Source organism: Entelurus aequoreus, linkage group LG11, assembly GCF_033978785.1.
Source record: "Entelurus aequoreus isolate RoL-2023_Sb linkage group LG11, RoL_Eaeq_v1.1, whole genome shotgun sequence".
In the NCBI taxonomy this organism is placed as follows: domain Eukaryota; kingdom Metazoa; phylum Chordata; class Actinopteri; order Syngnathiformes; family Syngnathidae; genus Entelurus; species Entelurus aequoreus.
Window position 1 is genome coordinate 52,799,433 of NC_084741.1, and position 15,043 is coordinate 52,814,475.

General features: G+C 37.4%; 1 protein-coding gene across 2 annotated transcripts in view; it reads right to left on the reverse strand.

The window, feature by feature from the left end:
- Positions 1–15,043, reverse strand: part of mroh1 (maestro heat-like repeat family member 1) — a 51,596-nt gene that overhangs the window by 21,281 nt on the left and 15,272 nt on the right. The window contains exons 10-24 of one of the 2 annotated variants that reach the window (XM_062063514.1): positions 13,247–13,325; positions 11,343–11,456; positions 9,688–9,761; positions 9,488–9,610; positions 9,173–9,280; positions 8,105–8,249; positions 7,893–7,933; positions 7,675–7,816; positions 7,546–7,598; positions 7,118–7,225; positions 6,908–7,027; positions 3,821–3,943; positions 3,598–3,744; positions 3,190–3,216; positions 1,466–1,588 (exon numbers count right to left, since the gene is read on the reverse strand). In XM_062063514.1, coding sequence (XP_061919498.1) covers positions 1,466–1,588; positions 3,190–3,216; positions 3,598–3,744; positions 3,821–3,943; positions 6,908–7,027; positions 7,118–7,225; positions 7,546–7,598; positions 7,675–7,816; positions 7,893–7,933; positions 8,105–8,249; positions 9,173–9,280; positions 9,488–9,610; positions 9,688–9,761; positions 11,343–11,456; positions 13,247–13,325 — 1,527 coding nt within the window. The remainder of the gene's footprint in view (positions 1–1,465; positions 1,589–3,189; positions 3,217–3,597; positions 3,745–3,820; positions 3,944–6,907; positions 7,028–7,117; positions 7,226–7,545; positions 7,599–7,674; positions 7,817–7,892; positions 7,934–8,104; positions 8,250–9,172; positions 9,281–9,487; positions 9,611–9,687; positions 9,762–11,342; positions 11,457–13,246; positions 13,326–15,043) is intronic. The other variant, XM_062063515.1, reaches the window with a different exon arrangement.

Below are 15,043 nucleotides of genomic sequence, written 5' to 3' on the forward strand. Positions count from 1 at the left end.
TTGACCAAGTAGTATGAATGGTAAATAAGTCTGAAATATCATATTAAATCCATCATTCATAAGAAAACAGTTGTTGCTGGTGGACATTTTGAAAAATGGCTGCCATGGGCGCCATGTTGAAAATTCATGGTGGCTCCACATCCAAATCTTTTGAGAATGCCTTTGGCTATAAGTGTCCCAAATGTCATGCTTTTATCACAAAATGCACAATTCCTTTATATTTTGGAACTAACCTCTTGTACTATTACTTTTATCAAGATCACCTGTGTGATGATAAGTTTATTAGGGCTGCAGCTCTCAATTATTTTAGTAATCAAATAATCTATCGATTAGTTTGTCAATCAAGCAATCGGATAAAACATTTTATAACCTCAATGCTTATTTAAAGGGAAAACTGTTTAAATCAGTGTTTCTTAACCATAGGGCCGGGGCTCGTTGTTGGGCTGCGAGGGCCCACTTGAAGGCCATCAATAAATATCAGTTTCTCAGCTGTGGTCCTTATAGGCAGCAGACATTAATCACAAAAATTATGATTAAAATTGTTAAACTGTATTTTCATTTGCACTTTAATTTTAATGTTAGTTTAGTTAGTACTCATATTTATTATTATTAATCAATTTATCAATCAATCAATCAATGTTTATTTATATAGCCCTAAATCACAAGTGTCTAGAGTATTTTAGCACTGCGTAATTGTATGTATATTTTTTCATCAGTTTTCATGAGTCCCTTCTTTTGCAATATATTTATATTTATGTATTTTTATAATCAGACTGACCTGGGTCTTGATAATAATCTGTGTGATTAACACATGGTTTCATATCGTTTGACAAGGTTAACCTGTTAAACTGTAAGAAGGTTATGTATAATTATTGAATCAAATTAAAATCAAGAGTAATATTACTAATTCAATGGTAATATGTGAGTGGGCTATGGGCCCTTCTGTTGAGAAAAAGTTGGGCCCTGAGGTCAAAAAGGTTAAACTGGTTTAAATTTGCTTTAAGGTTGCTTGTCACAACATGCATTGATTTATTTTAATAAATATACATCAACATTGAAATTGCACTTTTAACATTTGGGCATAAAATATTTAAAAAAAAAAAAATCACCGCTGTTTGTCGCCACCCACCCACACACCACTGCTTTCAAGTGCCCTCCATTGCAGTGGCCATGCAGAAACTATGTCTGTGTATTTTAAGTTCCAGGCAATTCATGAGCTTTGGATTTAATCCCATTTCATTACTTACACTCATTAAATAATTATTCGATGCAACATAATATAAATCAAAACTTTTTTCTAATAGAATTATTCGATTTAATAGAGAGCTTTTAACTTTTAGTACTGAAATCCATTACCTTTTCAAATATATTTTAATGTAATGAGTTGCCCCTGTTTATATACATTTTATATATTCATAAATACAGTATATTTTTTCTTAAAGCCAATTAAGTGCTCTGCACTCACCTGCATGACCACAATAAGCTCTTGTTTACGAGAGAAGATGTAGCCTTGTTTTCTCACACACTCGCTGATGGCTTTTGCAACAAGTCCAACACTCTGGATCAAACTCAGTTTCATTGTCAGATCCTGAAATCCGGGCACACACACAAATACACGGACACAAGTCGACATAATGTAAGAGCACAAATAAGGTACAGTGACAGGACACATCAGAAGATTCAAAAAATTTCCCCCGCCCCCAAAAGAAAGAAATGTGCCACCACCAGTAACATCTTAACATGAGCAAAGCCAATAATTACTTCAGTAATGTGTTAATTAATATTCAAATTGAAGATTAGCAGCAGATGGAAAGAGGTTTTAAGTCAGTGTTGATTAGAGTAGATTGGTTCAAGAGACCTCTACCCACAGGCTCTGGTGTAAAAAGTGACAGAAATGAACAAGCTGTTAAAAAGAGCCACAAAGAGAATGTACAATAGTCTCAGGTCAGCATTCAGTAAAATCTAATAGATTTTTTTAAATATTAAAGCAATTTCATTAGAAATGAAATCAAGAGATAATACAATCTATGACAACACAGGAACTACAGCAATATTGTTCTTGGGCGATATGTTTATCCATGAATATATTTAAAAAGATGAATACTACTTTTACTTCAACCCTATTCAAAATCCATACAACAGCAAAGCTCCTTAGGGAGGTTGGAGTCAGGGGACAGGCTCACACACAAGCAGGCTATGGTGTAAAAAGTGACAGAAATGAACAAGCTGTTAAAAAGAGCCACAAAGAGAATGTAAAATAGTCTCAGGTCAGCATTCAGTAAAATCTAATAGATTTTTTTAAATATTATAGCAATTTCATTAGAAATTAAATCAAGAGATAATACAAATTATGACAACACAGGAACTACAGCAATATTGTTCTTGGGCGATATGTTTATCCATAAATATATTTAAAAAGATGAATACTACTTTTACTTCAACCCTATTCAAAATCTATACAACAGCAAAGCTCCTTAGGGAGGTTGGAGTCAGGGGGCAGGCTCACAGACAGGCCATTAAAGAGCTGGCCAACACAGCAGAGAGGACGAGCCATTGGTTGTGGTTGACACCAGCTGGGCTGCTAAGGCTAACACCTAATGGGACGCACACACCCAGGGAATTGATCACCCTGGGATGGGCCCTTCCTCTGCAGAGGGTGTCTTGTGGTAAGCCGGGCCGAAACACCCCGTGACGCTGGGGCACACAACTGAAGATGTGTCTCAATGGTGGAAAAGCCTCCCAGCAGTGTCACCTAGCCTCATTTAGGTATGCGGTCAGGTGCAAGCCTGGCTCAGGGAGGAGGACGCCCCTGCCACGCAGAGTCCCCAGGGATTGTACCAACTAGTCCTTTCAACAAATTCTTCAACCCTATTCAAAATCTATACACGTTTGTGTACTGTCTTAAAACAGACAAATTAATTTTTAAACACAAATGCTCCCATCATAATGTTAATTTGATTCACATTATAATCATAATGACATTGTGGTCAATATGATAGACATTATGATTAGGTTGTTGCGAAAGGAAGTTAAGAAGTTGGTCAGTGCAGTCATTTATGCAATCAAGATGTTTCTGAACATTCAGTAAAGTGTTCAAAAGCAGCATCACCGCAAACGTGTGCATCAGAACAGGAAAGTAGCAGAAGTTAACTGGGAAAAGTAATAGCCTCTTTAACCAAGTGACAATACCTTTGTCTCTACTTTAATTCCCAGAACCTGTATGAAATAGATATATAATCATAAGGCTATTTTCTGCCAAAAGCAAAAAATAAACTGTTTCACGTTGTCAACTACATTTATAAAATTTAGCTACAATGTTAGACAAAACTGCCGTTAGGTGATAAATCCTAAAGGATACAAAGCAATATGATCATCTAAATCCTTGCATCATTTAAACACTTTTCATACAGATGAAAGAAAAATATACATGTATATCGTCAAATATACTGTAAAAGGTAATACATGTATAATGATTAAACTTACTTTATTAAGTTTAAATTAACCATTAAAAACGTTTTTTCCATTAAAAAGACCAAAATGGCAAATAAACTACATAAATGGCTTGTCATAAATGTATCACCATGGCGCTAGCATTACCTTAGTGTTAAAATGTTTGCTGATACAGCGAAGAATGTCTTGATCAATACGATTTAGGATCTTTTCTGGAGGAGCGTTGACAGCCACTTGACCATAACAAAGGATTAACGTGCTTTTGACTTTCTCCAGCTCAACATCGTTACGATCCTGAGGGCAGAACAGACACAGCGAATTTCAAACTCTGCTTACTGAATAAAAAGATTATTATAAATGTTCTATTTACCTTAAGCAAGTTAAAGATGCTTGGGGATTTTTTGAACGCATCGGATTTTCCGAACTCATCCAGCTTGGCCAGAGTTCCTTCTAGATGGCTGTTGGCACACAACCCAATGCCCAGAGCCACGCCCTGAGAAAGGATAACATAGAAACAGAGTTAGGTATTCAAGTTTTCATTCATTTATCAATTAATTATACTGCATATCTTGTTCAGTATTACAGGTAAATTGGCAACTATCCCAGCTGACTTTTGGTGAGAGGTGAGGTCAACCCTGGACTAATCGCAGTCAATCACAGGGCACAAAAACATTTACACCCACGGACAATTAGTGTCTCCACTGAGTTAAAAAAAAAACCTCTGAAGCTGAAAACATAGACAATTATTTCATAGTCCTGGACCTAAAATGAAGTATACAGGTAAAAGTCCCCCAAAATAGACACAGTAGTGATATTAGGCTTGTTTTCTATCAAGTTTCAGCACATTTTGGAACGTCCACTTTTAGCTCCAATTTGTGGCAAGGCCTGCATCACCCTGCTAAAGTCACCTACAGAGGCGATTGTATATTGTGTAGTATGCGCTTTGGTGGCATCTTCATGCCAAAAATGGTATTTTCACACAGAATTTAAAGGAATTATCAAATATTTTTGCCAGATGCAATGTTGCAGGTTGTAGCAATACAACTAAAGAAGGGGTCAGCCTGCATACATTTCCAAATGATGGGAATATGAGGAAAGCATGGACCGCTTCAGTCAAATTGACTTGCTTAAAATGGGACAGACCAAGCGAGAGGAGTGTAATTTGCGGCAATCATTTTAATGATTCTGACTTTGAAGAAAAAGTGTTTTGGAGTTTGGATGGAAATTTCAAAAAAGACTCAAACCCAAAAGCAAGCACGAAAATCAGGAGCACCCTTGAGAAGAGAAAGACTTAGTCTGAAATTGAAAAAGAACGGACAAGGAAAACCAGTTCAGATTCTCAAAAATTCGAAAAAAAGAAGCCGCGAGTATTCTATTTGGCGTCCTCTTCCACTGATGTGGAAAGAGCATTAGATAACAAAGGCTATGGTGTCTATGGAAAAGCAAGGAAGTTGGGAAATTGAATGAAATTAAATTGTTATTTTTTGCTCATTATGTTAACCATATCAGTTTTGACATAATCATGGACCATAGCAATAAAAACATGCAATTAAGTGATCAAAATAATAGTTTAACATGCTGTTATCCACACTGTCTATGCAGGAAAATGGGCTCCAGTTCTGAAGATGACATCACACCAAGAGAGGATGGCATATAATGTAATAATTATTTTAAGTACAGTTAGTTATATACCGATTATTAAACAATTAATTGATGTTATGGCAAATGACTGCCAGATTCAATTTCAGGAGCAAAAAACACATAAAGGGAACTTGTTAGGGAAATTTCGGTCACCTGGACGCTGTGAGTCCTTTAACTTAAAGGCCTACTGAAACCCACTACTACCGACCACGCAGTCTGATAGTTTATACATCAATGATGAAATCTTAAAATTGCAACGCGTGACGTCAATCGTTGAAACGGAAGTATTCGGACCCCATTGAATCCAATACAAAAAGCTCTGTTTTCATCTCAAAATTCCACAGTATTCTGGACATCTGTGTTGGTGAATCTTTTGCAATTTGTTTAATGAACAATGAAGACTGCAAAGAAGAAAGTTGTAGGTGGGATCGGTGTATTAGCGGCGGACTACAGCAGCACAACCAGGAGGACTTTGAGATGGATAGCAGACGCGCTAGCCGCCGACCTCACCTTGACTTCCTCCGTCTCCGGGCCGCCGACCGCATCTATGATCGGGTGAAGTCTTTCGTCGCTACGTCGATCGCTGGAACGCAGGTGAGCACGGGTGTTGATGAGCAGATGAAGGCTGGCGTAGGTGGATAGCTAATGTTTTTAGCATAGCTCTGTGAGGTCCCGTTGCTAAGTTAGCTTCAATGGCGTCATTAGCAACAGCATTGTTAAGCTTCGCCAGCCTGGAAAGCATTAACCGTGTAGTTACATGTCCATGGTTTAATAGTATTGTTGATTTTCTGTCTATCCTTCCAGTCAGGGGTTTATTTCTTTTGTTTCTATCTGCATTTAAGCACGATGCTATCACGTTAGCTCCGTAGCTAAAGAACTTCGCCGATGTATTGTCGTGGAGATAAAAGTCACTGTGAATGTCCATTTCGCGTTCTCGACTCTCATTTTCAAGAGGATATAGTATCCGAGGTGGTTTAAAATACAAATCCGTGATCCACAATAGAAAAAGGAGAAAGTGTGGAATCCAATGAGCCCTTGTACCTAAGTTACGGTCAGAGCGAAAAAAGATATGTCCTGCACTGCACTCTAGTCCTTCACGCTCACGTAACTCATCCACGAATCTTTCATCCTCGCTCAAATTAATGGGGTAATCGTCGCTTTCTCGGTCCGAATCGCTCTCGCTGCTGGTGTAAACAATGGGGAAATGTGAGGAGCCTTTCAACCTGTGACGTCACGCTACTTCCGGTACAGGTAAGGCTTTTTTTATCAGCGACCAAAAGTTGCGAACTTTATCGTCGATGTTCTCTACTAAATCCTTTCAGCAAAAATATGGCATTATCGCGAAATGATCAAGTATGACACATAGAATGTAACTGCTATCCCCGTTTAAATAAAAACATTTAATTTCACTAGGCCTTTAACATGCATGTGTGAGTAAAGAGTATACATAGAAAACCCACACATGCACAGGAGAACATTAAACTCCATACAAAGGAAGTGAGGTCTGTATATGAAAAGTCCAGTATTAATATATCAAAGTATTGGGAAATTTAAAATTAAATGTTTTCTTCCTTTTACACAAAAATAAAATAAAAAATATGATTCATTTGAAGATTAGAAACACCACTAAGCTTAATGTTTATCAATATGCTACTTTTGTGGACTACCCAAATACAACAAATCTTGTGATCATTAGACAAATGAAAAGGGACAAGCGGTAGAAAACGGATGGATGGATGGACGTCAAAATTTTTTCCTGAGAGTAAGATGAAGCCAAAACTAGCAAAAGAGGTTTTCAGAATTTGGTTGATAGTACCTGTCTTTCAACAGCATCATTGTGTCGTGCTGTAAGGAGGATTTCCTGCAACTGTTTTTTAACAAACTCTTTATTATAAGAGTGCTGGAGAGCCACTCCGATAAACTGATACAGGAAACTCTATGGGGGAAAAAAAAGGTATAATGTACTTTAAAATATTACTGACAGGTTGCAGCACTTTGGTCAGTTAAATAGCTTTTAGTCACATACCTTCTCTTCCAAAGCGTTGTTATATGTGGACAAATATCTTGTTGCTTCTGCTGCTAACTGGCACACCCACTTGTCATCGTCAACAGCAACCAAAGTTTTAGACAGGATCTGGAGACAATTGCATTATTTTGTTGATGTCAGTCTGTCAGATATGTTTGCGTTATGGTTACAAATGTGCTCCCATAAATGTATTAATTAGAGGTAATTCATAATAATAATTTCACCAGTGCTACTTGGGAATTTTTTTTTTTTTTTTTAAAGGAAATTAATAAGAGTCTAGAATACTCAAGTATTATATTTTCCAACCTTTAAACATCAAAGACTATGTCATTAATGAACTGTATGATCTTTGTTTTTAATATTCAAAACAAACTTACAATATTTATTATTAAGAAATGTTTTTGTTTTTGTTTTTTTTAAAAGCCCACCTCCAGTACATTTTCATCCCATCTTTTCTTATCAAGACTCTCTGCCGTGGATTCTGGAATCAATAACAGAATAATTATGTTGTGTGCACCAGCATAATGTTGTACCCTTAGCAAACGTCTGCTGCTTACCCTCCAGTACTGCCAGCACAGGAGGAATCTCTTTGTCCCAAAGAGCTTCTGTGTTGCTGTGAATATTAACAGAGAGCACTCGGAGGAGGGAGAGTGATGGAGCACCATGACCTCTGCTATTGAATGGAAATGCTGCATTCATCTGGAATGAACCAAACCAACCACCCAAGGTAACAAGTCAAGTTACTCTTATGTGTTCACTTGGTGGCTGTACTTACCAACAGTTTGATCAACAGTGTTTGAGGAGAGGGCAGATTGACTAAAAGGGAAAAAACTAATATTTAGTCTGGATTTCATGAAACAGAACAGGACCAGTTCCAAGTATGCAGAATATTGTTGTATACTGTATGCAGTCAAACATTTATAAGTGCCCACATGGTACAGAGCAAACGTTATATTAACACATTTGGGTAATAAATATTACATTTACCTTCCTGTGAAAAGTCAATGTTAAAGCTGGGCTCTTTATTTTCCTTTTTCTTGCTACCAAGCACAATCAAACTTCTACACAGTGGAGTTGTGGCATTACTGTACAGTGAAGGTGTTAGATAGTTGAGGAGCTTTGGCCAGAGCACCTAGAAATGAACAGAAAACCATTAAAAGTTGCCATGAAGTGACATGCACCTGTATTTACGCCCACCTCATTGTGCAAACATTTTGATTTACGAACCGCCGACTGAATAAAAATATGCTGTGAACCTTGTCTCAGTGTACGAACATTTCATGCACCTATTGTGTCGTGCAGCACAGTCATTTTGTGTCGGCAGCACTTCCATTGTGAGCGGGCTGATCGATCTTCGGTGCTCATTCAGTCAGCTGTCAATAGCTACTGTCCTATATCCTACTTTCTGTGCCTTTTTAATTTTTTGTTTAGCCGCCTAATAGCATTTTTTCTAGTTTTGATAAGTGAATAGCAGTCCAAAGAACTCAATGAACAAGTGATGTGTGCTCTGAAACATTCAGTAAGTATCTACAGCGTTGTCGACACTGCCTCCTCTCTCCCCTCCTTTTCGCTGCACATCAAGAAGATTAACCAACAAGATAAAGTGGATATATTTTCTATTCCTAATAATTGTTACAAACTTTTATTGCATCGCAGGACTAGTGGCAGCTTGTGTGCGTGCCAGCAGGGCGGCTGCATAGGAGGAGTTCAGCTAGTTCTTGTTTGGTTTGGCTTTGCTAATAAATAGAAAATTGATTTATCACTGTCGTGTTATGTTTGTTTGATATACAGCCCTGTATAGCGCTTTAGATTGTATTTAAAGCGTACAAAATGTTAATAAAATATGGACTTTTGTCGAAGCTAGTACCTATTATTTATTGTTTCTTACGGAGAAATTTGCTTTAATAAACAAACTTTTCCATTTACGAACTCTGTTCAAGAACCAATTAAGTTTGGAAACTGAGATTGTATTGGAACTGGAACTCAAACAAGAAAAGTTGGATGGTCAAGTTTCAAAGTTCTTTTTGGAAATGTAGAAACTGATACATTACATACATCAGCCAGTCGTCCAACAGTTGTGGTCAGGAGATGAAGGGTGTTGTCACACATTGACCTCAGTGCCTCGTTTGTTACCTCTTCTGGGTCTGCAGGTTTTGGACCCCTCTATGACACACAAAGACACAAAAATACATGCATTTCTCTAGCGTCATGGGCTTCTTTCAGACAAAAGTTCCAAACAGAAAAACAACATAACCACTGTATACATCCAACCATTGTTAACCAAATGTAGTTTGACAATTAACTTTACAAGAGAGTAAGATTAGTGCAGGTGTAAATGTCATAACTGTGAGGTTACTGGTATTGGCATACCTGATATGTGTCTGGTAGGGCACAGTGTTGAACCATGAATCGTACCAGTAACTCTCCTCCGTCTAACTCTAGATAACCATGATGAGCCATGGCGCTGATGACCTGAACCACGCGCTTCTTAACCTGGGTCCACATACAAGTGTCAAAGGTTCATTTGGACGGAATTCCTCATGTCTTGTTTATTGCTGAATACGTGTTACCTTGTTGCTATGGTCAGCCATTGGTTGCCTGATGCTAGCTAGAATAAGAAGCTTTTTAGTCGCCATCATGGAAGCTGAAAAACATCACATGAATGAGTGAAAAATTAGATTATTGATATTAGGATTTTGTGTAAAAACAATGTTTTTAAAAATACTGTACTATACAGTTCAATTCAAATGTTTGCGTACACACTTAAATGTCCCTTAATGATTTATTTGCAGAGTTAACAGATTGTAACAATACACCTATATATACACACACCTAAAATATTATAAGAAGTGGCTCTATTTGGTTCAGAATGTCTTTTAACATGACCATGATTAAATAATTTGCTTGACAGCAATCATCCTTGGACCAATAAACAATAGTAAAGTCCAAGAAAATTAAGATTTAAGATTTGTTGATAGAATTGTACATTAACAGAAGTTGAGGAATTATCTTCTAAACAACTGCAAATTCCAATATCATCAGTTCAAATTCAGACATGCCAACATTTGGTGTTAAAAATCTCCTTTTTTACCCCAACCTTCTTGTTTGATATGCGTGCAGGCGATTAAAAAAACATGCATGATGTTTCCTGGCTCTGTGTAAGTTTCCGCAGATTTACATGTCATTGTACATCGACTATACTGTATCTCTATATTGATGAACAGAGGCGTTAATGTTGTGCCAGTTAGTTGTTGGCATGAGAGCCAGTGAATGGGTTTTATGTAGCAAATATACATTTTTAAAAATATCCGTGTTCATTCCTTCCTGCTTATGATTCGAACTTTCCAATAGTCGGAGAGGCCGTATATTTCTACTGACAGGTACTTGAATAAGTGCGAGAGAGGCAAAGAAAGGGGAGGGAGGAGCCATTGTGTTAGAGAAACGGCTGAGTATATTGCCTTGGCATTGTTTCTTGTTTTAGTGTTTATTTATCGACCAAGTCCTCGTCATTCTTTTAACATCCAGGCAAAAGCTACAGCAGTGTATATCCACACAAAAACATCACAATCTAGGAGATTTGTAACATTTTAATTTGGTAGAGTTGAAAGTTCAGCAAATTATACCCAAGTACAAGTTATTACCTCTGGCATGAGGTAATCTGATCGTCTGTCAGTTAGGCGGCAATATAGCTCAAAGTTAAGGGCACGTTTTAATGAAAATTTCAGGAAAAGCCAGAAATGCGATAAAGAACGAGGGATTAGATGTTGGCGGTGAACCAGACCATTTCTACGACGTTTCCTTACGTTTAAGTTACGAGGCTATACTGTGTGTATGCTAGCGGCCCCGCCTCCTCCCACAGAGACAAAAAGAGTAGATGACTGACAAGAGGGTTCACTGTTTATTTCATTCAGATACAGAAAAACCACAGCCAGGTGCTAAGGCCTATGCAAAGACTCTGTTTGGGAGCAACAGATGAAGAAAACAAGCACACACGAACATGGCAATTTAATTTATCCTTTATTTACCTCCGCCAGGGTTTGTTTGTCTGTTATTTGTCAGTAACAAAGCTATGTGGGGATTATGGATACGGGACAAAGAACCATTGATTCAATTTCAGGGGTGATCCAGATCATTCAGGATTTTTAACTATTTTAAAATATTGGTAGGTCTGTGCTCTCCAAGTGCTTTTCAAGTTTGGGTATGTCACAGCTTTGCATTTACTCACTGCTGGAGTTGATCAGATGACGCAGGATAGCCAGAGAGCCCATCCTGCTCCTCTCATTGCTGTTTTCTAATCTCTGAAGAACAAACATTACAAGTCGGTCTGGGAAAGCAGTGGCTGGAATGAGAGACGGAAAGAAAGCCTTTTAAAATACTTAGAGGAACTGCACTTTTTGGGGAATTTTGCCTGTCATTCACAATCATTATGAGAGACATGACAATGGATGGTAATTTTTTAATTTTGCATTCAAAATATTAAATAAATGCGATCAAAAGTCTGCTTACAATGGAGCCTATGGGAGCAGCACAATTCCACCTATATAGCCCTAAAAAACATCCAAACACCTCCATTGAGGTTTTGTATACACAATAATTTTATGTCGAGTCATCATTAAATGGCCCTGATACGTCATAAGGCATTAATAAATCATGTTCTTTTCGAATACCTCTATAACAGTAGTTCAGCCAGGATATGCTCATTTCAAAATTAGATTTACAGCCCCAAAATCTTGTTACTATTTTCATTTCGATGTACCGCCCTCTACTGTTTGACTAATTAGAAAGTCCGTGAGTGTGACACATCCAGTTTGCCAGTTATGCATCGCCCTCTTCGTCTGGCTACTGCCACTGGTAAATTTACTAAACATGTCAGGCCTTAGTAAATCTAAAAGGCGTTGTTACAATTCTCAGCTTAGAAGATTTTTTTTATCTGACGCTAAACTTAATAATTTCCTCCATGATAGGTAAGTACATTTTCTTATTACTTGCAATAAATGAAAATGGACATTTCGTATGTAAACTATATTGTCTAATATAGTCTATGATCTTGTCTAACAAAACTAGTATGTTCGTGCAATGAATGCTTAGTGTGATGTTGGTATATATGTAATGTAGTAATGGGCACATATATATAACATTTAATATTTACGTATTTTGACCATTTTAAGCATAGGCGGCGCATTAGTTTCAAAAACGCATCATGACGTTTGTTTTTTATGTACATCACTGATTATTACTCACTGCAGACTTCATGAGAGCCAACAAACATAATAAAACATAACTTACTGTGCATAGTCTGCTATCATTAAGATGCAGACTGCTAGAATGTTCGTATAGTCCAATATAGTTGAACAATGCCTCATAATCCTTACAAAGAAAAGGGGTGGGGAACGAGGTAGGACCAAAGCATCTTTTTGTGTTGTCCTCGTCCATTTAGGGTCCTAATTAGCTTTCAAAGTGCACCAACTTGTCGGAATACCTACTCAGACATCTTCTGCCCAGGTGAGATGCATGATTTATGAGGAGCAAGGAAACCAGAAAGCAGCAGACCACTCGATGTAAACATAGGGACGCACGGAAGTGATCACAGCGCCGCTATAAATAGTTAGCCTGCGTTAGCGCTTATAACAATATCAATAATACTTGGTTAGTATTCAAATAACAAAATGTAAATAGAGTATTATTGGTGTTTTTTGAGTGGTTATTTACTGGATTTTATGAGCGAAATAGAGGAGCTCCCATTAGCTTTGCTGTATGCAGGCTTTTATTTACGAGTTAGAAGTCATTAAAAACAAAACATTTGTTGTCATGTCTTTCATAATGATTGTGAACGATGGGCAAAATTCCAAAAAATCAATCAATCAATTAATATGTACTTGTATACAGTAGTGCTTAATCACAACTGTCTAAAAGGCAACAATATAAAAAAGCAAAGCAAAATGGGTCAAGAGTGAAACATGTGGTTGGTTACACTGAGCGCCACAAGTAATATGATTATCCTCAGAGGGACACCGTTTCTGACGCAATAATGGACAATTTCATTACTGCTCTTGTGACTCCAAACAAAGCGTACGTCACAGTGCACCACAGTGAGTTGAAGCATATCTATTTATAAAAGATTTATACTACCTAACAGACTGAAGCAACGCAGAACCTCATTGTGGTTCTTGACTGTAGGAGGGTTACTGTAATCAACAAAGGTGGACACCTGGGGGCAGAAAAGGATCACTACAACACAATAGACACACATACACTTTTAAATTGCACAGATGTGACATTTGTAGCTTAATATTTAGCTACACAGGATGAAACACAGATCATTTAGCAAAGTAGAGTATACTTGACTAAACTTAACTAATTAAAGGAGCCATGAGAAATAATTTAATGTCGAGTCATCATTAAATGGCCCTGATATGTCATAAGGCATTAATAAATCATGTTATTTTCGAATACCTCTATAACTGATAACAGTAGTTCAGCCGGGATATGCTCATTTCAAAATTAGATTTACAGCCCCAAAATCTTGTTACTATTTTCATTTCGATGTACCACCTTCTACTGTTTGACTAATTAGAAAGTCCGTGAGTGTGACACATCCAGTTTGCCAGTTACGCACCGCCCTCTTCGTCTGGCTACTGCCACTGGTAAAGTTACTAAACATGTCAGACCTTAGTAAATCTAAAAGGCGTCATTACAATTCTCAGCTTAGAAGATTTTTTTTATCTGACGCCAAACTTAATAATTTCCTCCTTGATAGGCAAGTACATTTTCTTATTACTTGCAATAAATGAAAATGGACATTTCGTATGTAAACTATATTGTCTATTATAGTCTATGATCTTGTCTAACAAACTAGTATGTTCGTGCAACGAATGCTTAGTGTGATGGTGCTTCGCTCCTAGTGTAATGCTTAGGATGCTAGTCCGGTCAATGACACCGACGTATAGGCTAACGGGGGAAATATATGCCCGTTAGCCTGCATGTCGATGTGTATTTGAACTGACAGGGTAAAATATATATTCGACAAATAAAACCTATGTGGATATGGGTAGTGTGACGTGTCAGTGCCTATTTCGTTCTCAATATGCTGATACGCTGAGGAAATGGGTCGCAACATTGCACGGTTGTCATGACATTGTGAAACGTATGGAGACAGCCAAATCACATCATAAAAGAATTCCTCATTTGTGTAGCCTATAGAAATACCTTGGTAAAATGTCTCCTCTTTAGTTTTGGGCCTACATTAGGCTGCTAAGCATGCCCTACTTATTTTCACCAGTATAACCATTGCTAGCGTTGGTTGTAGTTTGTTTTAGTCTGTTTTCTGATAGTACTGACAATTAACCATATGATTGCCATTTTTTGTGATATTGTACACAGGCATGACATACTTCTTCCTGAAAAAAGCCTCATTGCTGTGTAAAATGTGTTGGTTAGACGTTTTTCTATTCAGCAATTATGGTCCCAGCACCTCAACACCTAGTAAGAGACAGTGGAAGTTTGAAGTTCATTGGAGTAGCCCAGTTGATCGAGCTGGATTCGGCTGAGTATCTGGCAACTTCAGTCAGGGAGAGGGGCAGGGGACTACAGAATTTTGACCGTGATTGCAGAACCATTTCTGGCCACATTATTACATATGGCACCTTTAAAAGGAGTAGGAGTATTAAATCTAATACAAAAACCATGTAAAAGACAAACTCTATTCAATTAATTTAACATTACATTTGATATTGTGGTTGTAGTTTGCAATGCTTTACATTAGACCTGACTGAACATACTGTTTATTAATTTATACATTAGGCAGTGTTGTAGTACAGTGTTGTACTACAAATTGTAGTTTTAATAAATTAATTTGGCTCCCCTTTTCATTATAATAAAACAAAAGGTATTTGCAGGTTAAAAATGCAACGGCTCTTTTATGGAAAA